We start from the raw sequence: 27,777 nt of genomic DNA on the forward strand, positions 1-27,777 counted from the left end.
GCTTGGCGGGACCCGTGGATTTCGTCCAGGCTGGTTGCAAAACTGCTGGGCCTCGGGGGGCTGCCAGGGGGGAGGCTGAGGCAGCCCAAGGTCAGGAGAGGCAGAGAAGGGAGAAGGCGCCTGGGCTGGGGGCGACGCCTTGAGCAGGCACCAGCTGCGAGGAGATACGGTGGGACTCCAGGCGTGGAATTGACAAAGGTGTGTCTCGCCTGAAGTAAGCTGGTGTTTTTACCGGCTGCTCAAAGTGTATCCTGCTGCCCCATCGGTAAAATTCGACACGTCAAAGTATCCGTCTGCTTTAGGCTTTTTTGTTTTGTTTGAGCTTTAGTATCGTTTTTAAGCTTGTTTGATAGCCCATTGTTTCTGAATCGGTCTTCCTCTGTCTTCACGTTAAGGGCACTGTAATTGGCTTTTGTTCCTTAGCTGTTGGCTTGAGCCGTAATCCCTTTTCTTTATATAATCAAACCTGAACAGATTTCCTGTCGGGAGGTGGACATCCAAGCGGTGCATAGTAATCCACTTTGGTTTCTCCTGAGTTCTCGCTGGGTCGCAGTCAGGTTTGGAACGTGATTAAAGTTGTTATCTGGTCTGATCGGTCTGATGTATTGCCCTAAATCGCAATATTCAAGCAGAACCAAAGATCAGCAGCACAGCAGAGCTCTGAAAGCGCAAACTCATCAGAAAACATTGTTGTTCAAATTTAAATGAACTTAAAGCAGTCGTTGTGGCTTCTCTTTGTGATGGAGGTCTTTCCATCCCCCCCCCCCCTCCAGTTTCTTCCAGGTCTGCGTATTTCCAGACCATCTCTTCCTTTCCAGCCTCCACCCCTTTCCCTTTTCTTGCTAGACAAGGCAAAAAGGGGGATACAGCTCACCCTTCATTGGAAGATCCTGGGATGGAACCTTGTGATTTCATCTCTTTAACTTGACTTTTTACATTTAAATCAGCATATTGCATTAAATCTAATGTAGATTTTTGCAGTCATGGTTTAAAGGTGATGTGAGCTGTGGTTTATTCCACTATGCTCTATCTGCATTGTTGGTTTACATCCAAATAGCTACATTAGTTGTCTGCTTAATCAAAACTAAAGTTCAGTGGAAATGTGGAAGTAATAATTTTGCTCTACCAGCGGCCACTTTCCCCTAAAATGAGAAGTTTAATGAAGCCATTGAGGGGGAGGAGCAAATCCCTAACATGTTTTTATAATCCAAGTAACTCAAGTTTTGTGTGCTACTGTTGTTTCCTGGTTTGTTTTTTTTTTTTTTAATGAGGTACTATACGATGCCTACAGATAATATTAAGGGGTAATAATTTGGTGGATTTTTTAAAATATCATCTGGGCGTAGAATTTGTGTCCTCCAGTAAAAATGATGGTTCTGTATATTGAGGTAAACTCTTATGTTCAGGCATCGCTGGATGATGTGCTATGATCTGACACTAGTTGCTTTGGGACGTTAGAAACTACCACCCCACCCTTATGAAAACAGTTCTGCAGCATAAAATGGTATGTAGGAGAACCACTTACAATTTCCATTTCAACTCTACTTCAGCTGTCTTACAAGATGGTGAACATCTTGTTAGAGTTTCACAGGCTTATCAGAGTTTTCTGTTACAAGGGAATTGGGGCTGGTTTACCCCAAACTGCCTGATATTCATGTTCCAGGAAATCTGTGCCTTCTATCGATGAGATTGTATTGTGCTCAGACTGCCATATTCTGGTTAGTAATCTATAGAAAAATCAAGCTTAACAGCCATCTTCATCCAAAGACTCCCCCTCCTTCTGATAGGCAGAAAATGCTTTGAAGGAGTTGATCTCAATCACTCTTGCAGTAGTTTCAATTTGTGGAACAAAGTAGCAAATGGTTATAGTTAGTGGTACTTGAGGTGAAATAAATAATGCCATAGAGTGTAGTAATAGGAATGTGAGTCCTTCCTCTTGCCAGGCTCTGGAACCAACAAGCTGCCTTCGTAAGGGTTGGTAATGAGCTGGGCTTTTGCTCCTTGGTAGGAGAAACACTTCTATTGTTTGTGACTTCTATCTGAAGTTAGAGGCTTATGTTATTGTAATTTCTCTAGTAATTTTGCAGTGTAGACTTGAAACGTCGACTAGGCTGTGGTAACTGAGGTGTATGCAAACCAGTACTATTTTCTTCTGCATGAGCAGAAGGTCACATTCTGGCAACTTGTATATATATTTTGAATTTAATAAACATGGATGGATTAGGTGACTTACTGATAACGACTTGTTCTAGCGGTGCATACATTAAGTATCTCTGTATTACGTGTTTTAAGCTTTAATACAATGAAAACTGAAAGTTTTCTAGAGCTCTAATCAAAGTAGAAAATCATTAATATCTGCCTATCTTGGAACAGTTTTTCTAAGCAGAAGAAAAGTTCTTAATTCATAGCACCACTTTCCTTATTTTCTTCTTATCCTTAAGAAGGGATGGAGTAATATCTGAAAAAGGACATAAAACAGAAAGAGCAGTTCAAATTTTATGTTTCAGGGTAAACCGAGATGGGAAATCAGTGGCAGCACTGTTACATTACATTAATGCTGGAAACCATACTTCTGTTAAACTACTATTTACCACGCTGCTCAGTATTGCTAAGTTTTTCCTTTAACTGTGTATGTGAAATGTAACACTGGCTAAGCAATCTTCACACTGCTGAGTAGATTTATGGAAATATTAATAGGAAAGCCCATTTAATCAAAAAATACTCCTCTCTGTAATTAGTAAAAAATAATTTCAAACCCATTTATATTGTATTCTAATGAATCTGTAAAAAGTTTTTGAGAACAAATTACAGTACCTGACATCTTTTTAAAGAGCCTTTTAAACAGTAGTAGTAATAAATCCATAAATAAATTCCACTCTTCACTTTTTCAGTGAAGAGTGGAACTGAACTTTCTCATGAAGGCAACTTGCTTTTATGTAGAACTGGAAATGCTGCAGCATTTATCTAGACTTTAAATGTGCATGCTATCAAAGTTGGTTTTATTCTACATGTGATGGAAATTAAAACAAACTTGGACAATGCAATTTACTTGTCTTGTATTCTTGTTTCTTACTGCAAGTTTAAATATCCCACCAAAGAACTTGCTAAGAATGAAGTTTGACAGTCAAAATGCTTCCAGTCCTATTATGTTCTTAATTGGGAAGCTTGTTAGGGATTTAATCATAAGCTAGGTTCTTCTGAAAATGCCTGACTTTGAACAGGCTGTTAAGTGATGAGATCATCATCGTCATGAGGAACTACTGCTCTGAAGAGAGACAGGCAAAACCCTCAATTCCAGTTTTACTTGGTACCCTGATGTGAAACGCATGGCTTTCCCCTCTCCCAGAGAACTGGGATTGAAGTACAAACTGATTGTGGATTAATAAGAGTTGGCATGAATTTATTGTCAAGTGAAATTGGATTTATGGGTTTATATAAATGGAGTTAGATTCTATTTCTTTGCCACTGAAAACAGCTTGGAAGAGAACGGCAGAGGTCATCTTACCATTTCTGTAAGGCATAACAGGATCAGTTATATCTAAACAGTTCATCAGACATTGATTTGTCCTAGTCTAAAAAGCAAAACATCCCCTACCACCAAAGATATTTATTCCACAACTTCCCAGGGAAGAATATTTTAGCGTTTAATCCTTGTCTTTAAAAGCTTACTGTGATGTCTAATTCCAATTTAAATCTTCATGCTGAAGTTTAAACTCACTATTTTTTATCCTGTTTGTTGCAGACAGGACAGCATTTTTTTAAACACGTTAAAGGTAGCTGCAATGAGAATGTGTTGTGTCTTGAGGTTTTACTGTGGGAGAAGGGACAAACTTAAATACAGAAAATATACAAGATTGACATAATCTTTTAAGTGCCTTCGTTACCATCTGGACTCTCTCCTTTTGGCTCCTAGGAGCACCATGCAAAATGGGACAAAATGCTTCAAGTGAGAACTCTCAGTACCAAGTAGAGCAGAGGATTTCTTCATAATGTTATAAACTACCTTCCTCGTCTTTATCTGATTAACATCCTCCTGCCTCCTTTTCCCTGATAGTAAGGGTATGGTGTTATACTTAACAACTTCCAAATTTATCCTTAGATTTTTATTGATGACTGGATAGCAGTTATATCTTTAAAAACATGATCTGCAGCTAATATGAGTGAATGGTTACTGTCTTAAACTTGTCCTGGGAAATTATTTCTGTGGACTAACAGTATTTTCGACCTGTCTGACTAACTCATAGTTCACGGAAGAAAAGCTTGGTCAAGCAGAGAAGACTGAACTGGATGCTCACCTGGAGAACCTTCTCAGCAAAGCAGAATACACTAAATTGTGGACAGAAAAAATAATGAGACAAACAGAAGTATTATTGCAGCCAAATCCAAGTAAGAAGCCCTTCAAGTTTTTGTTTGCAACTTTTGAACTAATACATTTGCCAATGTAAATGTTTACTGTGATAGGTATTGCATGAGTTATGACTAAGTATAGTAGTTTTAAAATTTGAAGGCTGGAGTTAGGGAAAGCACATTTTGAAGAGCTACTCAGAATCAGACAGCGTACCAATTGCCGATACTTCCTTAATGCTTCAAGTAGGAAGAGCTTTTAGACAGAGCTCTCTATAGCATTGGTTCCATACTCTGGTCAGTCTCAGGTTGACTGGTTTTTGAGTTGTTTCCTGTTTAATTGAATTTCCCACTGTTAATTCCAGAAATCTTAGGTAGCTGTAAGAACTCTGAAGTTCTTCATGGAGTAGATGCAGTGGCTCAAGAATTTTCATTACTATTTCATAACTTTAAACCGTCTGCATCATACAATTCAACTTGAAGCAGGCAAGATGAACCGAAATGTCTGTCTTTAACAATTCCTTTACTAAAGAATGGTTTTCTCCAGATGCTGAGCCTTTATAATTTGCCAGCATTTCATACACCATACTTAGGCATTACAGTAATGTTTCAAACATGCTTTCATCACTGGTGAATCTCTTACTGCAATAATAACAGAAAAAATGTAGGTAGAAGAAATGTAGTTTTCTAGTGTGTTAATTTTATTTGGTTTTGAACTTGCTGCTATGAGTAGTAGTGTTGATGATAGCAGTTTCAGACTCATATCCTGCAGTCATCTGTGACAGTAGTACTAGAGTTGGCAGCTATAGGAATTTCCTTAGTGTATAGATCTAGATTTCAGGTCAAGACCTGGTCACAAACTACTGTTACGAAAAAAGAATTTAAACCTCCTTTAGGTTTGCTCAAATGATAAAATTGTAGTACCACTAATACTTCTGCACTGAAAACATAAATATTCTCCTTGTAGTCACCTACTGACTTAAGATTTATTAGTACAGGTAAATGATACACTGATAACACTTCTCTAATGCCAAATAGATTAATTCTTTATAATGCTGATCTTTGAAGTATTATTTTGGAAGTCTGTTGCATCCTTTAGTTGCATAAAAGCAGTGTTTGAAAAACAAACATAAAACCCAGAATAACTAATCCTGTGGGAAGGATGCAATAGAACTTACAGAATAGACCAGAGGAAATAGTTGTCTTGTTCATTTAATTCAGTGTTTGTAATATGTATTGACTTTTTCAGAAACGTGTAGAATATTGAATCGGTAACTGTAGGCTGGTAGAACTGCATGAGGAAGATTCAGCAGAAGGATAATATATGGTAGTATCTCAGTTACGCTGACCAGTCAATTTTCTGATGGCTAAAAATACTCAGTAGTAAACAGTGGTCTTCATCTGTTCAGCTGGTTGGCAGCCTGCTTGGAAGGACTATCACATGCCATGGAGAGCTTCTTTTGGTGGTTGTTAATGGAGCAACCTGGTCTGGGGGAAGAAAAATGACTTTTAGTCGCATTTTTAATTGCACCTTTAGGTCAGACCCATGTAATAGTCCAATAATTTTAGATTACTTTTCAGTTCTTTTGTCATTTAGTCAAAAATACATATTATGGATAGCGTAAAGAAAAAACAATGAATTTGGATTATTTTGGTTCACACTTAGTGCCAGGGAATGCAGTCATACCCATGTTTGTGTCAGGTTAATTTTTGTGACCTGCATGAGAGAGTAGGTATTTAATCCAGTGTTGATGAAAGTTGTCTAATTAACAGTATTATTTTTGATTGCATCAAAGCGTCAGGTTTGTTCTTTGGAGAGCTTCTTTGTGGTTGTCTGTACTATTGCAGGCTAGTTGAAGTTAGTTCATTAATTATTATTATTAATATTAATAATATTAATATTATGATAGATGGATATTAATGATCATATAGTCACAGGTTTATTGATAGTTTTGTTGCTCAAACTAAGGAAAGATAGGAATACAAAATAAAACACTTTCTAGTATCTTCAGTGATTTTTTTTCAGAGCATTTCAAGGATGCAGGTGGAGTGCAAAAAAGAGGGTATAATTTCTGGGGCTGCCAAACTTTCAGAATATATTAATAGGGAACCTGCAATAGTTGTTGAACTTAATTCCTATGCTGCTAATTCTAGGGAATGATTTTCACAATTTTTTCCTGGAGGGGTGGAAAAGGACTGTTTGGTTTTGTTAAGGAGAAGCATTCTATTACACTCTTAGAATGAAGACTTCTGGACAAAATTTTGAAAAACTGTGTAAGTATACTTGTAGAAGGGAGAGGAAAAATATAGTTTTTCACATTCACAGATGGCTCAAAGAAACACTTGAACATAGCATGACAAACATGGAATACAGTCAGTTTCCAAGAACAGTATCTTTAGCTTAGCAATGTTCAGTTAATGCTGAGTCTGGGGAAATAATTTTTTCTTTCCCCTTTCCTTTCCTTTCTTTTTTTTGTGTGTTTGTTTCTCTTTCTAACTTGTGTTTTGAATGACAGTAATGATTTAAAATAAACATTTTTTTAGATGCCAGAATAGAAGAATTTGTCTATGAGAAGCTGGACCGCAAAGCACCGAGTCGCATGAATAATCCAGAGTTACTAGGCCAGTATATGATTGATGCTGGGAATGAATTTGGCCCAGGAACAGCCTATGGTAAGTAGAAGCAAAACATACGTATTGTGTTGCAGAAATGAAGGGGGGAAAAATGCAAAGATCTAGTTTTTCGTAACCGTGTAAAATGATATTTCTTGTCTTCCTCTAGATAATAGGCTTCAATGACTTTGATATCAGTTTGAGATAACTAGCTGTATAACTTTGAGCATTAGGAGATCAATTATGAGGTTTCTATCCAAATCTAGAAATAGGACCAGCTGTTGGAATGATACCTGTCTGTGGATTTTCTTACCAGAATAAATAATTCTGGAATTTAGTTTCCTTGTTAAAGGAACACATTTACACATCTGACAACACGCATTTTATTTGTGGTGTGGAGTGAAAACGTTATCCAAAATTAACTTCTCTAGTAAGAAGCCTCTCTAACTTTACTGTATTTCTCCTTTTCTTAATATGTAATATTTTGCTAAAGATGAGAGTATAGAACATAATCTAAATTTTCTTCCTTCTCCAGCTAATTTATATACCTATGACAGGAGGGTTGGGGGTGTTACATCTAATGTTTTTACACTGCCATTAATTATAGTCTAATTCTAGTGTTCTCTACAACTTTTAAAGTTGCTGATAACAGATTTAGCTGTTAATTTAACTTAACCAACTGAAATGCATAGGTGTGTATATATAAAATACAGTCTGCAATCAAAGTCTGATAGCTATCTGTCTTTAGTGGCTTTCTTCAAAATTGCAGTGTGAGGGGAAAAGTTCTGTTCTGGGAAGAATGATTTCTTTATATCTGGAAATAATGGGGTTCTTTTTCCTTCCACAAGAAGGGAAGTGCACTTGAAAAAGCAAAAAAAAAAAAAAGTAAATGTTTTATGGGAGACTTGTGGATACAAAATCAATAATGGCAGGCTTTGTTCCTCCTACTTCCACATGGTTTTATGCTGTTATCTGTGGCCTGCCTTCTGATCATCAGCCTCAAGTCTTACTTTTTAACATCAAATAGAGTTGTACTTACAGGTACACTGTCCCTTTACTTGCAGAATTTTTAGAATACAGGCAAGTAACGTAGACTATTAGCATAAAGACAGATACACTGTTAGCTTTCATGTGGTGTCACAAAATACTTTCTTTCTCTGAAAACTTAGTGTCTTTTCTAACTTAGCCATGTCAGTCTGTTGAAATGTAACAGCTGTATTCTTGACACACTGTCAGTTTCAATACCTAACTTGCAACCAAATTTCAAATTATTGTTCAGTTAATGTATAAATGCATATTTAAAAGTTGGAGTTGATGGGCTGGGGAAAGCACGTTATTTTCCAGTAGTTAGGTGAGCTTTTTCCTTGCCACCAACTACTTCTGACTTAAACAAAAATGTGTTATAAGGGGAGGAGGTTGTTGGATTGGTATGATATCCAGTTCTGAAATAGGTGTTCACAATGGAGTTGCCATAGTTATTGCCAGTTCTACAATGCTGTATGTATTCCCATTGAAATCTTGCCTTGACCTGTGATTACTCTTAATAAAAATTGTTTGGTTTGGTGTGTGGGTTTGTTTGTTTTGGGTGGTTGATTTTTTTTTTTTTGTTGTTGTTGGGGTGTTTTGGTTTGGGTGTTTGGTTTTGGGTTTGTTTGGTGTTTTTTTTTGTAGCTGATTCGGATTTCTTTTGAAATCCCTTGTGATGGCATTGGATTATCTTTCAAACTGGTGGCCTAAACTTTCCTGCCTGTAGAAACTTCTTTTGTTAACCACCTGTCTGAATTACTATGAAACTAACTTTTTTTTTTTTTTTCCTTTGCAGGAAATGCACTCATTAAATGTGGAGAAACACAAAAGCGGATTGGGACAGCAGACAGAGAACTAATTCAAACTTCTGCTATAAACTTCCTCACTCCCCTAAGAAACTTTATTGAAGGAGACTACAAAACTATTACTGTAAGTGGAATTGTGCATTCTTCAGCATTTGACAACAATTGTAACTGTAAACCTTCAAAATGAAGTAGTAGATAATTGTGCATTATTGCTTTTCTCAAACTAATGTAGAAAAAGTCAGGTAGAATTCATGCCCTTGGTGTATTTTCCTTCCTTTTGACCAGGTAAAATCAAAATAATTATGAAAACTTTTTGATAACTATTATTCTATTAAAATGATATAGCTTGAGTGTAAAATGTGTGATAATAACTAGGATCTAATTCTGCCTCTCTGTTCAACTGAAGAACCTTTTTGTATGTGATACTTCATTAAAAAAACTTCCAGGTAAAGAGGCTTTTGCTTTTGTGTATGTGTACCTATTCTCACAAACTAACCTAACTTGCTTTCAGAAAGAACGTAAACTGTTACAAAATAAAAGACTAGACTTGGATGCAGCAAAAACCAGATTGAAGAAGGCAAAAGTTGCAGAAGCTCGAGCTGCAGTAAGTAGATTTTTACTTTTTTAATTTGTCCATACCTTTCAAACTTACTGATACATATCTATAAACTCAACTGCCTGGCTATGTTTCCAGTCCTAGCTTTTTACCCTCATTATTTTTCTAGATACTTTGTAAGAAACGCTTCAGTGGAACACAAGGAAGTTAAAGCAAGTTGCTGATTAAGGTGTTAGTCTTCTATTTTTAGTTATTCCATGAAGCTGAGCTTACTTGACCGAAGCAAATAGTCTCCCCTTATTCTATATGAGATGAGCCTATACTGCCAAAAATGACTTGCTACAATCTACCAAGATGGTTGTATATACATATGTTATGGTTGAGAAGCTCACAACAATTTATTGTCGTTAAGACAATAGTTCTATCACTCAGTGACCCCTCCCCGCCCAGGAAGGGGAATCGGGGAAAAACCAAGAAAACCTGAGGGCTGAAATACGAACAGATTTAATAGAATAAGACTAAATAACTAACATTAATAATACTACAGAACCAATATTGATCCTGATACCAATATAAAATATACAAGGATTATACTCAGCCCATTCTATCAGTAGGAAGCTGTGCACTCCTAGCAGTGGACAGCAGATGTTGCATACTGCGAGCGCTACAGCTTTCGGAGAAAGGGAAGGCCTCAGGGATCTGGCACCAGGGCAAGAAGTTCTCTGGATCGCAGCCGTCCTAGAAGAGAGAACTTCACAGCAAACTTCCTGATTTACATTGAATATGACTTTCATGGTATGAAATAACCCTGTTGGCCAGCTTGGGTCAAGTGCCCAGGTCTTGCTTGTTCTCATCCGTGCACCTTGCTAGCTCAAAAACACTGAGACCTTGAAACCCACATACCATAGCTGGCTATACAGTAAATATTTTCACTATTCAGACACTAGAGTCTTCTAAAAGTGCAGTTTTCCCTAGCATTAGAAGAGACCTTAGTGAAAAGTAAAATTACTGAAAGATAAATTAGTCCTGTGTCACTCAAACCAGGACAACATATCATTCAGAGGTCAAGTTTTTTGCATTTGAATCTCTACAAGTGTAAAAGCATATGTATAATTACTTCCAACAGATGATCCTATCTAGATTTAACTTCTCTATATCAAAAGTATTTGTAGCTTACTCTTTCTGTATTGTTTACTACTTCATACCACCAAACAGGGCAAGACTCTTAAACTTAACCATTCTTATTCCATCAAGAAATGCTTGTTCAAGGAGATTAAAATTACTAGAAAAAAGTTTTTGCTTTTTGAAACTCTTAAAATGCATCTAAATGGAGGAATAGGTAATTGAATGTATGCAATTTCAGCATGGTAAGCTTCTAGTATTTTCATAGCTATCTTTTGACTATATTCCTAAAAGTACAGGTGTTAATGATGGATAGTGATTTTTCCAGTAAGGGTTAATGCAGTAGTGGTCATACACACAGATGCTGAAGGAATACAGACAATTTAATTACACAGGGACAGTGCACATGATAAAGAGGCAGAAGTGGGACTGTCAGACTTTGCTGGCTTTTCCAAATGGATCGCTGTCCTGAAAGATCTCAGAAGCATCATATCTGAGACTGAGCTTTGCAGATGAAGCCCCTCTCATCTTTGGGAATGGTGGTCCTCCTAAAAAACCAACATCATCTCTACCTGACAGTTCTGCTTCTGTGTCTGGGTCCTCGATGTTATGCATACTGTCCCTTTGTATTTAAATTGTCTGTATTTAAGTCCATGCATGCCGTTTCCCCTTGTGTTACAAAAATTTTATGCAAATAAAAAAAAAAGTTACTTCTCTACTTGTCAAGCTTTCTTAATTTGTAAGACTAACAATGGAGAGTGGAGCAGGATTTTAGTCAGCTAGTAGTGGAATTTGGAAGCAATGGATAGTAGACTATACCTTTGCTTGGATTTGTTTGGAGTTAAATCTCCGAAAAAAAAAAAAAAAAAAGGTATTTAACTTCTACATGATGTGATAGCAAGTATATACCTTCCTTTCTAAAGCAATAGAAAGACCATAAGGAAATCGTTCCCTTTGAACTCAGTATTAAAAGAAAGGCTCTGTACTTGAATTTTAGTTCCATCACCAGCATAATCATCCAGAACTTGGTGCTTGGACAAAATTATTGCCAGTTGCTGCTGCTACTTGACCAGTCTTAAATATTCATATAGCAAATAATTCACGGTTTTATTCACAAATAATTTCATACTGGTAGACCATGAAAAGCTAGGCCTCTTACTTCACTACCTTGCATATACTTCAGTTTTAATTACATTTTAACATCAGTGTGCCTGTTTAAGAAGTACTGGATTGTAGAATTCCCAGAGAAGTGAAAAAATTGCACCTACTTTATCTTCTGCAAAACAAAAATGAAGACTAACTTGGATATAGGTGTGATGCAAATGATTCATTTTCTGCTGGCTTACTTATTTATGAAGAAAGATATCTGACAGACAGTGCTGAACTGATAGGTTAGCAAGGCGTATTGAGTTATGATGCAAACATTCATGTTTCACTACTTTCTTTCACAGGATAAAGTGATAAATTGCATCTACATTTGAATTTTTTTTTTCCCCCTTGTTATAAAAATATTTAATCTTTGATGAAATTACATTCTCCCACACTTACTGTACAACTGAAGTAGCTTGGATCAGTATTTAAAATAGAAATCTAAACAGTTTTATTTATCTATATTCAATTCACAGTCTTGCTTAGCTTAAACTTGCAGTGCTTTGTGCCAATAATCTGTTCACCTGATATGTTCCCAGTGTTGTAACTTGCTTTTGTCTTTTATCTATGCACTTAAGCAACTAAACACCTCTCAGCCTGAAGAGAATAACATTATGGTAAATGTCTCTTACGTGCTCAACTTGCTGCATGTAAAATGGCTAAAGGTTTGTTGGCCTCCTGTGTTCATTCATTTTCCTATCAAATGTTTCCTCTTGCTATCCAGCTCATTTGGTCTTGTTTCATATGTTTACCATTCCAAACTGGATTGGTATAGTGTACTAAATACACTTATGTCAGTACAGCATTAATGTTGTTTTGTATCAGAATATTTCTAATAATCTGAAGTATACAGTATTATATTCTAATTTCTGTGAATTTATGAATATAAACTCAGGATTGCGAAGGAGTTGAATTTTTTTTATCATTTCTGAAATTAATTTCACCCATTGGAGGGAAAGGAATTATTTAATTCTCCTATTGTTTTTAATATGAGTAAGAGTGAATTATGTGAAATAGCTGGGAATATGTAGAAAATATTCCCTTCAAGCAATATTTTACAAATAACTGAAACTGAATAATGTCACATAAATTAATGGCTTAACTTAGCGTGCAGTATATCCTAAACTTGTTGCAAGGGCTCATCAATGCAGCTGGTTTTAGCACCATAATTGTGAAAGTGGAAAAGGAAGGGGTTAATTATGTACAACACAGACTGTGCTATTCAGCCTGTCCTTGCTTGGGTCTTGGATCTGCACAGCATAGTGGATCTCATCTCAAATTAGTGTTCCAGATTTCTCAGTCACGATCAGATAAAAGAGCGAATAAACTTGTTTGTTACAACTTGCTTCTGCAACCTTTATGCACATTTCTTCCTACCAAAGTCCTGATTGTGTCATCATCTTACAACTGCAGAAAATGAAGGTTAAAGGAGAACTGCAAGAGGGAATTGGAACAACAAGCTGAAGTAATTAACTTCTAGAGTAAATTCCTTGCAGTTCTATGAATTTGCCGTACTACTTGCTGCTACTATAATACTCAGTTTGAGATACCTCTGTAGCATTTTTAATTAAATTTAGGTTTCAGTAAAAATGCTTGTGAAATAGGAAACCTGTGATGGAATTAGCAAGAGAAATCATTCATGTGTCTGTTTCAGTCTTTACTTAACGTGGTGTTAAAATGAGAATAGCTTTCCATAGTTAAGTAACTTAAATTCCTCCATAAGGTAATTTAGTTTGTCTGAGTCATGTCATTTTCTAAGTAGTTATGTCTTATGTTGTAATAGCTTGTTTTAAATAAATTCTTGTAACATAAAAGTTCTGCAAGTCATACACTCTTCAGTATCTAATTTATTGCACAGATGTAGTGCTATCCATACTCGTAGTTTCATTGTATATGAAGGGCTTTGGGCAACTGACTTATGGCACTCCTCAAGTCCCTGTGAAGTTCTGAGGACAGGAAAGTGGTTAAAGCCAAAGTATGGTTGCATCCTGTATTAAAGTACCACCAATGTCTAAGTTTGTATGTTTTTTTTATTTTTCTCCCCCACTCTTAATGCTGACTAGATATGGGCTGAGGAAGTGACAAAAGTAAGTAAACAACTCAGAAATTGCAGAATTCTGAAACAGTACTTGTGCTGGTCTAATGTAATAAAGGATATTGCATGTTGTTGATTTTGGTCTAATGCTGGCAGCCTGGTGCATTACATCAGAATGCACTGGTTCCCCCGAGGGCCTTTCAAACTCCAGTGGCGAAACAATGCCTGGGGCTTGTTCTATAGTGAGCTGTTTCTGGCTAACTGTCACTTAGTACTGTATGATTCTCATGTGACAAGATACAATAGAAAAAGAACTACAGGACTTGTCTCTCAAAATTTACTGGTATGGCATCCTGTTAAAAATGACCTCTTAAGAATGAGCTTATTTGAAAATTTTCAGAAAGGTTGGGGTCTAGTAATCTAAACGGTTCTGAAAAACACTGATCTTCAACTTTTACCCAGAACAGTAACTAAAGTGCTGGAGAGCATACAAAAACTCGGCGAAAACTCTGTTTTGGAGGAGCTTTTTTTGTTCCCTGCCTTTCTCCCCAGTGTCACTAGAGAATGCTGTGGTTATCTTAAACAACTGAAGTTAGGAGGTAGGCACACCTGAAAACGGTACCTGGGCTGAAAGCTGGTTCATAAATATAGCATTAGGCTTGGGGTGGGGGCTGCAGCCTTTTCTTGTTGTGCCATCCCTTGCACAGAAACGAACTTGGTGGAGCTAATGGAGTGTTAATGCGATAGCTGCTTTGGTGCCACGAGAAGTGCTGTTCTCAGCCTCTCTGGTGCAGACAAAGCAGTCTTGGGAACAGGCAGTGAGAAGCTGTGCCAACAGTTAAAAGGAAATTTCTTAGGGGATTTCTGTAGAGGAGGAGAAACAAAAATTAAGAGTACCACTAGAAAGTAAAGTTAGCTGAGGGGCAGGGACTTTGGAGTATGGTTTTTGAAGGGGAGCTAGATGGGCAGATGTGAGAGGTGTAGGGAGTTGCTGTTAGAAGCTGGGGTATGGAGCTTTGGGTGAAATCTTGGAGGTTGTGAGAGAAAATAAATTAAGGCTTTTTCTATTCCAACTTTCTGAGAGTTATGGTGCAAACGGGGGATATGTGTATAGAGTGTAAGGTGAGAGTTTAGGCGGAAGGAGGAGTTTAGAGATTGAATAGTAAAAGGAGGGTTAGGTCAGCTTTGATCCCAAAGTTTGAGAATTATTCTACTATTTAAGTAAAGTAACAATTTGGAAGCAGCAAACCTGTCTGATGGAGTACTTGGTACTATTTTGGGAAAAAGATGTCAGGGGAGCAGTACTGCTGGAACGAAAACTAATCTTGAAGCTATAAGACAATTATGAATAAAATTATGAATAAACTAGTTGCTTTTCAGAGGTGATGACAGGCAACTTTAAGGATAGTGGAATCTAACAGATTGTGTCCTGCAGAGAAAAATAATACAAAGTGCTTAACCATAGCATAAAGGAGACAAAAACTAGTAAATTATGTAATTCAAAGTTCTCTTTTTTTTTTTTTTTATTAAGCATATAAAAAGCAGACACTATTGAGAAGAAACTACAACACACGTTCTGCCAAAGGAACCATAATCCATCCAGGTTTCTAAAGGCAATCTGTCCTTCTGTGTTTGAGAGTTGGAGGAACAGATTCATAGATGTTGTCAATTTAGGTCTAAGAAGCTTCCCAACAAGCATTTCAGACTTTCCAGAAATCTTTAGATCAATCACAGGGTCTTTTTGAGTTGAAACAAAAGATCTGCATAGTGTCAATGACAAGCTTTCTTCACTTTAACTTCCCTTCTTACATGTGGATTTAGAGGATATTACTGCATCTAGCTCTGGAGCCCCCAACGTAAGGATATGGACCTGTTGGAGCGGGTCCAGAGGAGGGCCACAAAGATGATCAGAAGGCTGGAGCACCTTTCCTATGAATACAGGCTGAGAGAGTTGATGTCATTCAGCTCCAGGGAGACCTTGTAACAGCCTTCCAGTCATGACTGGATGAATAGATGAGGGGAGGACAGTGGATGTTGTCTGCCTTGACTTCAGCAAGGCTTTTGACACTGTCTCATACATCATCCCCATAGGTAAGCTTAGGAAGTGTGGGTGGATTGAAAACTGGCTGACAGATAGAGCTCAGAGGGTTGTGATTAGTGGTGTCAGAGTCTAGTTGGAGGTCTGTGACAAGTGGTGTTCCCCAGGGGTCGGTACTGGGTCCAGTCCTGTTCAATATATTCATCAATGACCTGGATGAAGGGATAGAGTGTACCCAGAGCAAGTTTGCTGATGACATAAAACTGGGAGGGGTGGCTAACACACCAGAGGGCTGTGCCACCATACAACCAGATCTGGACAGGCTGAAGTGTTGGGCAGAGAGGAACCTAATGAAGTTCAACAAGCGCAAGTGTAGGGTACTGCATCTGGGAAGGAATAACCCCACGCATCGGTATAGGTTAGGGGCTCACCTCCTAGAGAGCAGCTCTGTGGAAAGGTACTAGGGAGTCCTCGTGGACAACAGGATGAACAGGATGACCATGAGCCAGTAATGTGCCCTTGTGGCCAAGAAAGCCAATGGCATTCTGGGTTGCATCAAGAAGAGTGTGGCCAGCAGGTCGAGGGAGGTCATCCTCCCCCTCTAGTCTGCCCTGGTGAGGCCACATCTGGAGTATTGTGTCCAGTTCTGGGCTCCCCAGTTCAAGAAGGACAGAGAACTGCTGGAGAGGGTCCAGCAAAGGGCTACAAAGATGATTAGGGGATTGAAGCATCTTTCTTATGAGGAAAGACTGAGGGACTTGGGTCTTTTTAGTCTAGAGAAGAGAAGGCTGATGAGGGATCTTGTTAATGCGTATAAATACTTAAAGGGAGGGTGCCGGGAGGATGGGAACAGTCTTTTTTCAGTGGTGCCCAGTGATAGGACAAGAGGTAACAGGCACAAACTTGAACATAGGAAATTCCCTCTAAACATGAGGAGGAACTTCTTTACTTTGAGGGTGGCAGAGCACTGGCACAGGCTGCCCAGAGAGGTGGTGGATTCTCCCAATCTGGTGATGTTCAAAACCTGCCTGGACACTGTCCTGTGCAACTTGCTGTAGGTGTACCTGCTCTGGCAGGGGGGTTGGACTAGATGATCTCCAGAGGTCCCTTCTAACCCCTACCATTCTGTGATTCCAATACTTAAAGGGGGCTTACAGGGAAGCTGGGGAGGGACTCTTATCAGGGAGTGTAGCTATAAGATGAGGGGTAATGGCTTTAAACTGAAAGAGGGTAGATTAAGATTAAATGTTAGGAAGAAATTCTTTACTATGAGGGTGGTGAGACACTGAACAGGTTGCCCAGAGAAGCTGTGGATGTCCCATCCCTGGAAGTGTTCAAGGCCAGGTTGGATGGGGCTTTGAACAACCCGGTCTAGTGGGAGATGTCCCTGGCTGTGGCTGGAGGGTTGGAACAAGATGTTCTTCAAGGTCCCTTCCGACTCTAACCATTCTATGATTCTATAATAAAATGCATGGGGTAGATACTGATGTTACACGCTTTATAAACGTACGAATTTTGTTAAGAGTCTTCTGAGCTGTCTGGTGTAGTCAGTGGAAAAAGCAGAGGCTTTCAGCATGTTGAAGTTAGACTGGTTTTGTGCACCAAGAGGAGCTCCTGTCTTTGACTAAAAAGGAGACAAAGAGGCCCAGCTATATTGGGTAGCATGAATATATCCATTATTGCAGTTTTACTAATAGCGTGTCTAACAAAATAACATTAGGAAGGTAATTTTAGTTCCTACACTCTTATGATTGTGTGTTATCCCTTAGCTACAGGATTGTACACTATTTCTGAGAGGTCATATATTCTTATGTGAAATTTGGTGAGATTATGAACTTTTGAATATTCATGTTCAGAACCTGGGTCCATATTCTGAACTTGGGAAACAAGTACCGTTTTGAGGGATCTTCATGAGAGATGCCCCATGAGGCCTTCTGATTGTTCTAAAAACAAATTATGACTGCAGCTGGGGGTCACTGGAAAGTTAAGGCTTGTTTTTGAGCTCTTCATTCTGTTCAGAAACAAAGGTGATCAGGCCGTAAGCTTCCCAGATTGAAAATCAGTTGTTTTTCACCTTTGCCACAAGGTGTAGAATAGATGTGCTGTCCTGCTACTGTTCACCTAGCAGTACTGAAAATAGGGATGGGCAAAACAGGTTAAACACATCATCACATAAGTCAGTTTATGTAAATCTCTACAAAACCAGTACACTGGGCTTTTGTAAAGCAATGTATTTAAAGTCACTCTGTACTGAATAGGTTAATACATGTTACCACATTACTTACACGCTTTGCATTTTCTTATAGAAAGTAGTTGATTTGCTAAAATGTTGTTGGAACAAATAGAACTATTCTGATGGATATTTCCCCTTCTTCTATGTTCCTGTTCTCATGTATTTACTTACCTGGCAGGAAGAAAGAAACACATTAGCAAATTCTGACTTCAGAGAAGCAAGAGACTAGATTATCTATCTCCAGATAAATGGTCTACCTATGATTTTGCTATTTTTTTTTTAAGAGGAAATGAAGATGTTGCTAATACAGAAGGGAATGCTTTTGTTCCCCTCTTGCCTATAAAATTTGCTTTTTCCCCCTCTGTTTGTTCTTACATTTCTCTTGGGGACTGCCAGATGGATTTCACTGATACTAATACAGATTTAATAAGAAAATTCCAAGCAAAAATTCTTGCCTCAACAAACTTTGAAAACTTAATTAGTTTGTAACTTGATACACACACTGCTATCTCAGTTTTAGTAAGAAACACACAGTACCCTATAGCTGCTTCCTCACTGTTTAATTAACGTGTAAGCCTTCCCAGCTGCAGTGACTTCAGATGAAAAACATTTCTTGGGTAACTGCATCATTCTTTTGTGCTCATTTCTGAGATTAAGATCCTTCCATGTGACTTTTTGTATTGATTAACATTAGTGGAATGCAAGAGCAGAATGTTTGCAAACACATATAATCCTTTTGAAACCAATGTTTTATCTGTATCACCTCATTAAGTTTCCTGAAAATATATTTTCTTACTCTGTTTTGTTGAGAACAGTAACTACTGCATCTTTGACAGTGCAGATTTTTGCCTTTATGTTTGTTTTTAGAAACCAAGGTACTAAATGCATATAAGCATTGAGGCAAGGTAATTGAGATTCCAGGCTGAGGACATTCTGTCTTGGAACAGTAAATCTTAGATATTACAACATGTATTTTTATGTATTTGTGTGTTTTGAGTAGTGTCCTTTTTTTCCCTCCCAAAAATACTTTAAAGTAATTTTGGCTTGTGCTAGATGGAAGTCCTTTAAAACTGGTACAGTGTTGTACTTAACAGTTGATGAAAACGATATGTAACAAGGAATAAATATAAGTGGAATTATTTAAATATGAAACTTAAATCCAATAATTTTAATAGAAATTTTACTCTAATTGAAGTTAAAACATTTGCTATAGTTTGGATTTATTTATTTGTAAAGACGCTTCAATTACAAGCTCCAGAAATAGTTGTAGTAGCTTGGTGGCCAGTATGAGACATTAATTTATGAAATATCCTGTTAAAACTTACCGTCAAACACTTATGTATGGCTGATCGCCATGCAGTTATGTGACAGAAGTAATGAGTGGTTTACCCTAGATTATTTGGTCAGAGCCCTGTTAACTTGAAGTATGGAAAAAAATTACATTGTCCTTGGTTGCCAGTGCTATGCTGGCAGGAGCCCTGGTACAGACACTGTTATGCCAATGAACGGTTTGTTACTGGGAGAGGTGGGGTAATACTGCTGGTAGAAAAATGCCTTCCTTTAGCATGCATTGACTCTATGTGGTAGCGTCTGATGATAAAGCTGCTTGTTGTATATACAGGGCCTCGATGTTTCTGAACCCAAAGTGCAATTACTCTTTTTGCCTAGTAAAAAGCTGCAAAGAAAAAGCACGTTTCAAATGCCTGAGCTTGTGATTAATGCATTTGTGTGAGTAGCTCTGAATAAAATAGAATTGTTGCAGTCGGAAGGTATAACAGAGTGCATTGTACAAATACCTAATGTGCATCCTTCCTTTCAGTCTGAACAGGAAGTACGAATTACTCAGAGTGAATTTGACCGTCAAGCAGAGATTACCAGACTTCTGCTGGAAGGAATCAGCAGCACGCATGTGAGTACCCAAAAGGGGGAGAGGGAGAAAGTCAAAATCAGGGCACTTTCTAAAAATTAACTACAATAAGCTACTTGGTAACTTTGAGCTATGAGGTTTCCCTTTGGTGCATTAAAGCATCAAACTGGGTTTTTTTATTTTTTGAGTTCTAGTTTAATATCCACTAAATTTACCTTTAATCTCCTGTTAACCTTGAGAATCCAGGAGCTTTCATTTTTATCCTTTAAACTCAGCTTCCCATTCATCAGATCAACTGAATGTTGAAACAACAAACACGTGCTAAAATATTTACTCTGTTGTGAAAACAATATAGGTAAGTGGCATGATGCTTGTACGGCACCTATTTCTTTCGTGCTTAATTTTTTGTGATATTTAACCCCATTTACCTGATAAATCCAGGCACTATGCCTATATGGCATATATCCCTGTGTGCCAATACTGGCGTTAGCACCTGATTAGGAGACCAATCTTTCTAATGTAGTGTAGTACTTTTACAAACTAAAACCTTGAATTCTTTGTTGTATTATAGGCACATCATCTTCGCTGTCTGAATGACTTTGTTGAAGCTCAGATGACCTATTATGCACAATGTTACCAATATATGTTGGATCTCCAGAAACAACTTGGAAGGTAGTAACGCTGTAAAAACTTCAGAAAAAAATAGTTTTTTCTAAGTGCTTATGACACAGGCATGCTGCACTGAAAGGAAATATGTCTGTTCTCCGGTAATTAATATGTCAGTACCCCAGAACAACTACTTCCCTAAGCCTACACACAGTACTAGTGCCTTTTGAAGGTTGATTTACTGAGATTTTGTATATTTGGTAACTGAGTTACCATTTTGTAAGTGGTAACCTCATTTAATGGTGCAAAAGAAGAGTTTCTAGAGATTTACTTCTCATCATTCAGTTGTGTTATGCAATGTGGGAAAAGTTTTTGTACTGCCCATAAGGTCCTGTTACCTCTTAATTTGCTACAGGACACTACCTGATTTCAAATGAAACTGCATTCCCCAGTGTTAAGTGAGTTGCCAGCATAGGTATTGTATCTAGGGAGAAATGTACTTCATAATGTCTGTAATTGGCAATCCAAAGCACTCACAGTGGAACCAGCAAGTTTGTCTAGCTTTACTGTTTTGTGGGGTTAGCATTTTTAAAGAGAAGAAACTGTTGGACCTTCGTTTGTGCTCATAATCCTTTTTTTTTGTGATTGGTGGTGATGTAGAAAGATCTACATGCTTACTTTTCATAAATTTTCACTATTGTAATTCTTCTGTACAAATCAGCCTTTCTTAGGGTTATACCAGACCATGTTATTTAGGTAGGCCTATATGTTGAAGGATTATCTGTGCTTAGAAGCTTATTGTAGGGTCTATTCTAGATAACTGTCTCTATAAAGTATCTCTGTTTACGTTTTTCATGACAAGGAAGAAAAAACAAAATTGTTCTCCAGTCTCCTTTTCCTGACTTGCAACTTCCTGTAGCATTTGATTTCCTTTCCTCTCTTTGAATAGGTATTTTAAAGACTTTATAAGAGAGTATTTAAAACTGTGATTTTTTTTTTTTTTAAAGCTACAACTTTCAAGTTACATTCCACTGAAAGAAGTATTCAACTATAAAATTTGCTAGCGCATAAATGCAAATTGTAGAATTGAAAGCTTGAAAATAAACATTTACTGGAATAAGGACAAGCTCCACAAATTAGAAATTAAGTGAAGTATATTTACACAACTATTTTGAGAGGGTGTTTTTAAAATCTGTACTCTTATCTTAGTACATTGAACAAACAGAAAACTTTAAGCATAATACCCTTAACCTAAGGAGGAACATATTCCCCTTTAAAATCTATTGCTTTAGGATGTATAGCATGTCCTAGAACAGCTGTCCTTGTTTAAAATGTATGTAAACTGCTACCAGGTGTAGAAAAAAGTATATTTGAAGAAAATACTGCCTTTAGGAAAACAAAAGAATATACCTTTATGTGGCTATGATCTGATTAGTATTTGTGACAAAATTATTATGACTGCTAGAAGATCAAAACCATGGAAGTTTTGCAGAATCCTAAATGCTTCAAACAGCCAAATGAAGTTTCTCTGCCTATGCGGATTAAAATAGTAATGGCATTAAATCTTGGGTGTGTCTTTCCTTTCTTGTGCAAGGAAGTCCCACTGAACTATAACAGGGAGCACTGGGACAGTGTCTCATGTGGTGCTTCTTGCTTTGGAAGAGTTCCTTAGTTTACAGGCATGTGGTGCATAGCACTTGCATTAAATAAACAGATGAGCAGGATACGCGTAGTGTTCTTCCTATGTTACACATAGGCAGATATAGTACCAAATAAATAGCTTAGACAGCTCAGCTAGGTTTTGATTGTATTTGACAGTGCTCTGTGGGTTAACAAAGGATACATAGTGTTAAGTTAGACAGGTTCTTTTCACACATCAAAGAATGACGTTGTGCTGTGTTCTCATTTGAAAGCGAAGAGCTGTGAGGGACTTATTTTCATTTTGAGATCGTTGCTGAACCAAAGGTGTTCAGTAAGTGCAATAGTTTGTTGCTTGAAACAGAAACCTGTTTCTCAGAGTAGATGCATATTCTATATTTTAACTAGATCAGAATCTAGGGTATAAACCCTAAGCTGATTCACATTGAGACTATTCAAGTTCCAAAGCTGAGCACTGATTTTTCCTGATGTACTCTCCAGAGTCAGCTGTAGGGAGGGTGGGGGAAAAACTTGTGCTCAGTTCTCTTTATATAAATAGACATGTTTTTTTATGGATGTTTCTCTTCAAGGCAGCATCAGCTACTTATTTCTCTAATGCCTCCCCCTCCTGTGGGGCTGCTTAAAGAATGAACTCTCCCAGGTTAAAACCAATCTGTCGTCATCTTTTTTTTCTTTTTTTATTGTTTTGTGTTGTGTTTTTTTTTTTTTTAAGTTCCCCAGGATTTACTAAGCAAATCTATTTCAAATATCCTGGTACTCTGGCTGCTTTGTTTCTTGCTGATAACTTTGCTTTTCTCAGCTTCCCTGACAGCCAAGCCTAAGCTTTGACATCATTATTTATTCAAATTATCCATTAGTAGTCCGCTACTCTACAAGCTGTGAAGCTCTTGCTACTCAAGTGTTCAAAATATCCCAGACAACCTCTGTATAGCTGAAGGTTTCATGTAACGTGCCTACATATGGCTTCGCAAAAAGAGTAAGACTTACTGTTTGACTGATTGACAGAGTGGTTATAAAGCTTTAGCTTTCTTTTCCACTAGCTTTACAAACCAGTGACCCTTTGAACTGAGAAGATTGATTTACAAGTAATTATTGTGTTAACAGAGAACAGGTTTAGCAGTATACTAAACAGTAATTTATCAATATTGAGAAACAGCTGATTGTCATTTAAAATTAAGTCCCTCTGTTTGAATGCCAGCTAATCAAGTAATAAACACATCATGAGGCACAGCTGAGTTATCCCTAAAAAAATGTGGGGTCTAGTTTTTCCTCCCTTTGTTTTGCTCACTTGATCTGTTCAAGGAATGTGGTGAACTGGTTTGAAAAACTAATCTGGCAAATGAAAACAATTTTTTTTTTTTTTTTTTGTGGAGTTGCTATCTCTTCTTGGTGAGTTGAATCAGCTCTTTATGATCAAATGAGGTCAAGGTAAGCCACAGGCAGAGGTGGGACTTCCTCCTTTTGATGGTGGTAAACTGTTAACTAAAGTCATAACGCTCCTGAAAGTATACCCAGTTTTTTATGTGCAATTTATTCTAACTGTAAAGGGGCTAGTTCTGTCCTTCACAATACACTGTTTGCCTTCAGTCAGATATAACAATTGCATGACTGCATGGTGAACATGTTTAAGAAGCTGTTCTGATGGAACGTTAGCAACCTTCATGATTTTTGTTAGAGCAGATCGTTGAATCAGTGCAGAAGCCACAGATTGCTAGATCTGACTCAAATGACAGAGAATTAACATTTGCGCAATAAAGAGGTGAAGGACTGGGTCCACCCTGTTTGGTGGCAGTGTACGTTTACCAGATTAAGTATAGTGTGAAACTGTAAACTTGTGTGCAGTACTGCTGCAGCTGATACAGATTTGAGCGGCCTTAATTCCACTTATGTTCATGGTCACACAACCCAAAAATTAGTCACTTATACTGATAGATTTAGTTTTCACCTGCATCAACTCCCAAACCCAGCTTCTCTTATGATTGTATGAGCACCAATAGTGCTGCAGACATGGGCGTGGGAATATACTGATCTTGATTTATGTGGTTAAAGTTGCCACTGACCTGCATCTTCACGAACTTAACTGGGTAGCATAGGTGGGAAGGGATGAGATGAGACACTGTTTTCTGACAGGTTCATACACACAGTATGACTAGATCTTCATTATGTCAAAAGAGTAGGCCAGAAAAAAGGGGCGGGGGGTAATATGTCCACATCCCAAATGTTAATGAAAAAGCATCTGTGTAGAAGGACTGATGATGAAAGTTATATGAGGGAATTGACTGACTAGTTGATGTGTAAACTGGTCAAATGAATGGAAGGAAATAGAGCTACAGTTCCGCATCACCCCGACTCAGTCTGAATCCTACTTGCTGACCATTTTTCACTGCATCAGCTCTGCCACTTTTCAAAACCTTCATTGACCTGCTTCTAAGGTAGAATCAGATGAGTGTTGGAACAAAGGAAGGAAGCTTTGTCCCTTTGACAAAGAATGAATACATCAGCTGCTAAATAAGTTTAGTCTGCCGTGGAACCGCATCCCATGATGTAGGGCAGAGTGACATGAAACAATCTCACAGCTCATCATTGCCCCTTATGCTGTCCCATTCCACCTGTCCTGCTGCCCTAAAATTTCTTGCTTCTTTGCTCTCCTCTCTGCTCCTTCTACTTTTCAGCCATGTTATTTTGTCCTTTGCCTTTTATCTGCTCTGGCTCTCATCACAGGTTTTTGTGATTCAGCTCATTAAGTAGAAGACTATACACTTTTTTTTTTTTTTACCCTCTTTTTTTTTTTTTTTCCAGGCAGGTTAATGAGTTGAATTGACTTCGTGGAAGGGACTGGCAAGCACTACAGCTGGCACAGAACAAGCAGCAGCCTAGAAAGGAGGAACTTAAGCTGATATAAGTTCACCTTTAGTGTAGCAAATATTTTTGGTTTACAGCATGCAGTTAGCTGCATCAACAAACTGATTTAGATTACAAAAATAGTTGCGGATTTTTTTTCTTCTTTCAGAGGGAGGCTGTGTTTTTAATCTCCATTATATTTCCCTGATCTGGTTCACCAGCACAATCTTTTGTGTAGCCACACAATTGAGGAATGAGCAGGTGAAGGCTGCTTTTACTGGCAGAGCTGTCAAAAGAAATGTTTATTCAAATACAGTCTGAATTAAATCTGACCAACAGGGCTTTCTTGGTTTTGCCTTTTTTTTTTTTTTTTTTAAGAGGCAATTCTCAAGTTTTTTATAATGTGGTGGTATTTCTTTTAAAGTATATTGGTTTGAATTGTACTACAGTTCAGGAACAAGCACCTTTATTTAGGTTTATAAAAATATCAGTGCTAGTCTCTTACTCTGTCTACTAGCATTTTTTCTGTAGTTGATAAAAGCAAGAATGCTAATTTAGGCATGGAGGTATGTGTAACTCCCCATGTAAAACTGATTCACTCAGAAGTCTCTTCGTTTTGTTTTTTCCCACAGCTTTCCATCCACTTTCCTCTCTAACAATAATCAGTCTTCCTCAACTCCTGTGCAGAGTGTTTCTACTCCCTCAGTCTTGGCCTCAGCCTCTGCTTCATTGCCTTCAGTAAGCAATTCAATAGTTACTTCAGGCATCAGTGAACTGAAGTCATCAAGTGGCAGCAGGAAAGCTAGAGTTCTCTATGATTACGATGCTGCAAACAGCAGTGAATTATCACTACTTGCAGATGAGGTAAGAGTTTTCTACGTACTTTGATCATTTAAAAGTAAAAGCAGAATGCTTGTGACTACCCAGTTATGTGCTACATCAAGAAATCTGTGTAGTTGATTTTTTTGATTAAACTTCAGTAGTACTGTTAGAGCATTGTCCTGTACCTATATACCCTAATACTCTACAGTGAGAGTTAATATTTGTTATACTATCTTAGCTTGCAAGAACATTTGCTAGACAAGCAAGATGCAATGCTGCTGTCTTCTTTTTTACCACACCTTTAGCACTGTTATCAATAGAATTAGTGTTTCAAACATTAAATATTGCAATTTGGGAAGAATATAAAAATGCAGCCACTTCTGGTTTTGATGATGATGGTTGTGCTGTGTTTATTCCTGTTCCAATTCAATTGCATAAGCCAGAGCCTATACAATCAGGCAGAGATAGACAATGAAGCAGGGTGCTAGAACAGAGTTCCACCTAGTAATGTGACTAGCTTAATCCTGAAGAAAAGCATCCACAAAAAAGTTTTCAGATTTCTCTTTTTTAAAATGTGCATTACTTAAATATTTCTAATTGACTTTTTTCTTGTCTGCACAGCGAGTTAGATAGAAGCTGTGGCCCAAGATTTTCTGTTAAGATGTAGCACATCAACACCATCTATCTTTCTATCATGCACTTCCAGCAAACTTTCTTTTAGATTGCCTGTTAAAGTTGATGGTGATATAGAAGATTTATAGATAAAAAATAATAGAAAAGAAACAGTAATGAATAGGGTTTCATCAGAAGAAAAGGGACTTTAAAATATGCTACTATATCTACTCCTTTTCCATGGACCAGTGAAATAATTTTTATGAGCACTAGGCTATGTTCAATGGATGCTCATATTAAATGCTCTATTTAACTTGGTTAATCTCAGTTCTAAGACCTTGGAAATCACATGAAGGTAGACTGTAATATTTTTCCAGGCGAGGAAAGGTTATAACAATGTGTTTCTGTTTTTTAGGTGATAACAGTGTACAGTATCCCTGGCATGGATTCAGACTGGCTGATGGGTGAAAGGGGAAATCAGAAAGGCAAAGTGCCTATTACTTATTTAGAACTGCTAAACTAAATGGTTGGCCTGAATAAAGACTGTCAATTATGGCAACACCATATTTATATACAATTAACGTTATGTAAGCAGGTTTAAGTGTCTTCCATGTTATTGTCTTAAGGGACAAATACCAGCCATTACAAACTGGCTTTTCTGCCAGCATGGTTGCATGGTAAATACTCTATTCAAACTTAATGTGTTTAAAGCTTTTACTTCATGTGCCAAGAACATGTTTCCTACAGATTTGTTTCTACTGAAGTTTTCACTAATACAAGCTTCTACTTTTGAGTAATCTAGATTGAAAGCAGGAGGTACTGTTTTCTACTGAAATTTTTCATTAATGGCAAAGCTTTTCTTCAAATAAAATAAACTTATTGTGAACTGATGCAGGTGTAATGCATGTTATTTGAATAACCGAAGCCAAATGTGAAACATAAGCCTTAAAGAAGTCCATATGGTTCAGTTCCCAACACCTGTGGAATACAAATGTGCTGAGGCGTATATGGCTATCTGCTGAGTAACTTGTGCATTTAATCACCTTTGAAAAATGAATGTTTTCTCTCTGTTGAAAAGTTAAGGCAAATTGCTAGTATGTTGAGATTTTAAACTGCACCTAGGTGGATCGACACAAGCTAGTGACATAAGTTCTGACTTGTTTTTAATCTTGCTTTGGTTTTTTTCCCTTTAATTGCTTTCCAGAAGAGGCTAATTCAGTTTGATTAGTAATTAAGATTCTTTCAACTGCAAATCAGCCTTTGTGTTAAACCAAGCACTGCATTTTGCTAACCAAATATGTGCTGTCTCTCTGCATTTAAGTAGTTCTATAGATGAGCATACATTTGTTCAGATTATAGGTTTTAATGAAAATATGCATTCACAGTTCTTACGCAACAGTTTATTGTCATGTTCTAATTGGATTCAATTAGCATTACGCTTTTTTGTT

At 37.5% G+C, this 27,777-nt stretch overlaps 1 protein-coding gene across 1 annotated transcript; it reads left to right on the plus strand.

The window, feature by feature from the left end:
• The first annotated feature begins 4,246 nt into the window (after window positions 1-4,246).
• On the plus strand, window positions 4,247-27,219 carry SH3GLB1 (SH3-domain GRB2-like endophilin B1). The gene is made up of 8 exons (XM_009884720.1): window positions 4,247-4,386; window positions 6,889-7,017; window positions 8,780-8,913; window positions 9,301-9,393; window positions 19,742-19,831; window positions 20,361-20,461; window positions 25,528-25,759; window positions 26,745-27,219. The coding sequence occupies exons 1-8, from the start codon at window positions 4,350-4,352 to the stop codon at window positions 26,850-26,852; spliced, it is 924 nt and encodes a 307-aa protein (XP_009883022.1). The 5' UTR covers window positions 4,247-4,349; the 3' UTR covers window positions 26,853-27,219.
• The last annotated feature ends 558 nt before the right edge of the window (window positions 27,220-27,777 follow it).

Source organism: Charadrius vociferus, unplaced genomic scaffold (genome assembly GCF_000708025.1).
Source record: "Charadrius vociferus isolate BGI_N301 unplaced genomic scaffold, ASM70802v2 scaffold163, whole genome shotgun sequence".
Taxonomy (NCBI): domain Eukaryota; kingdom Metazoa; phylum Chordata; class Aves; order Charadriiformes; family Charadriidae; genus Charadrius; species Charadrius vociferus.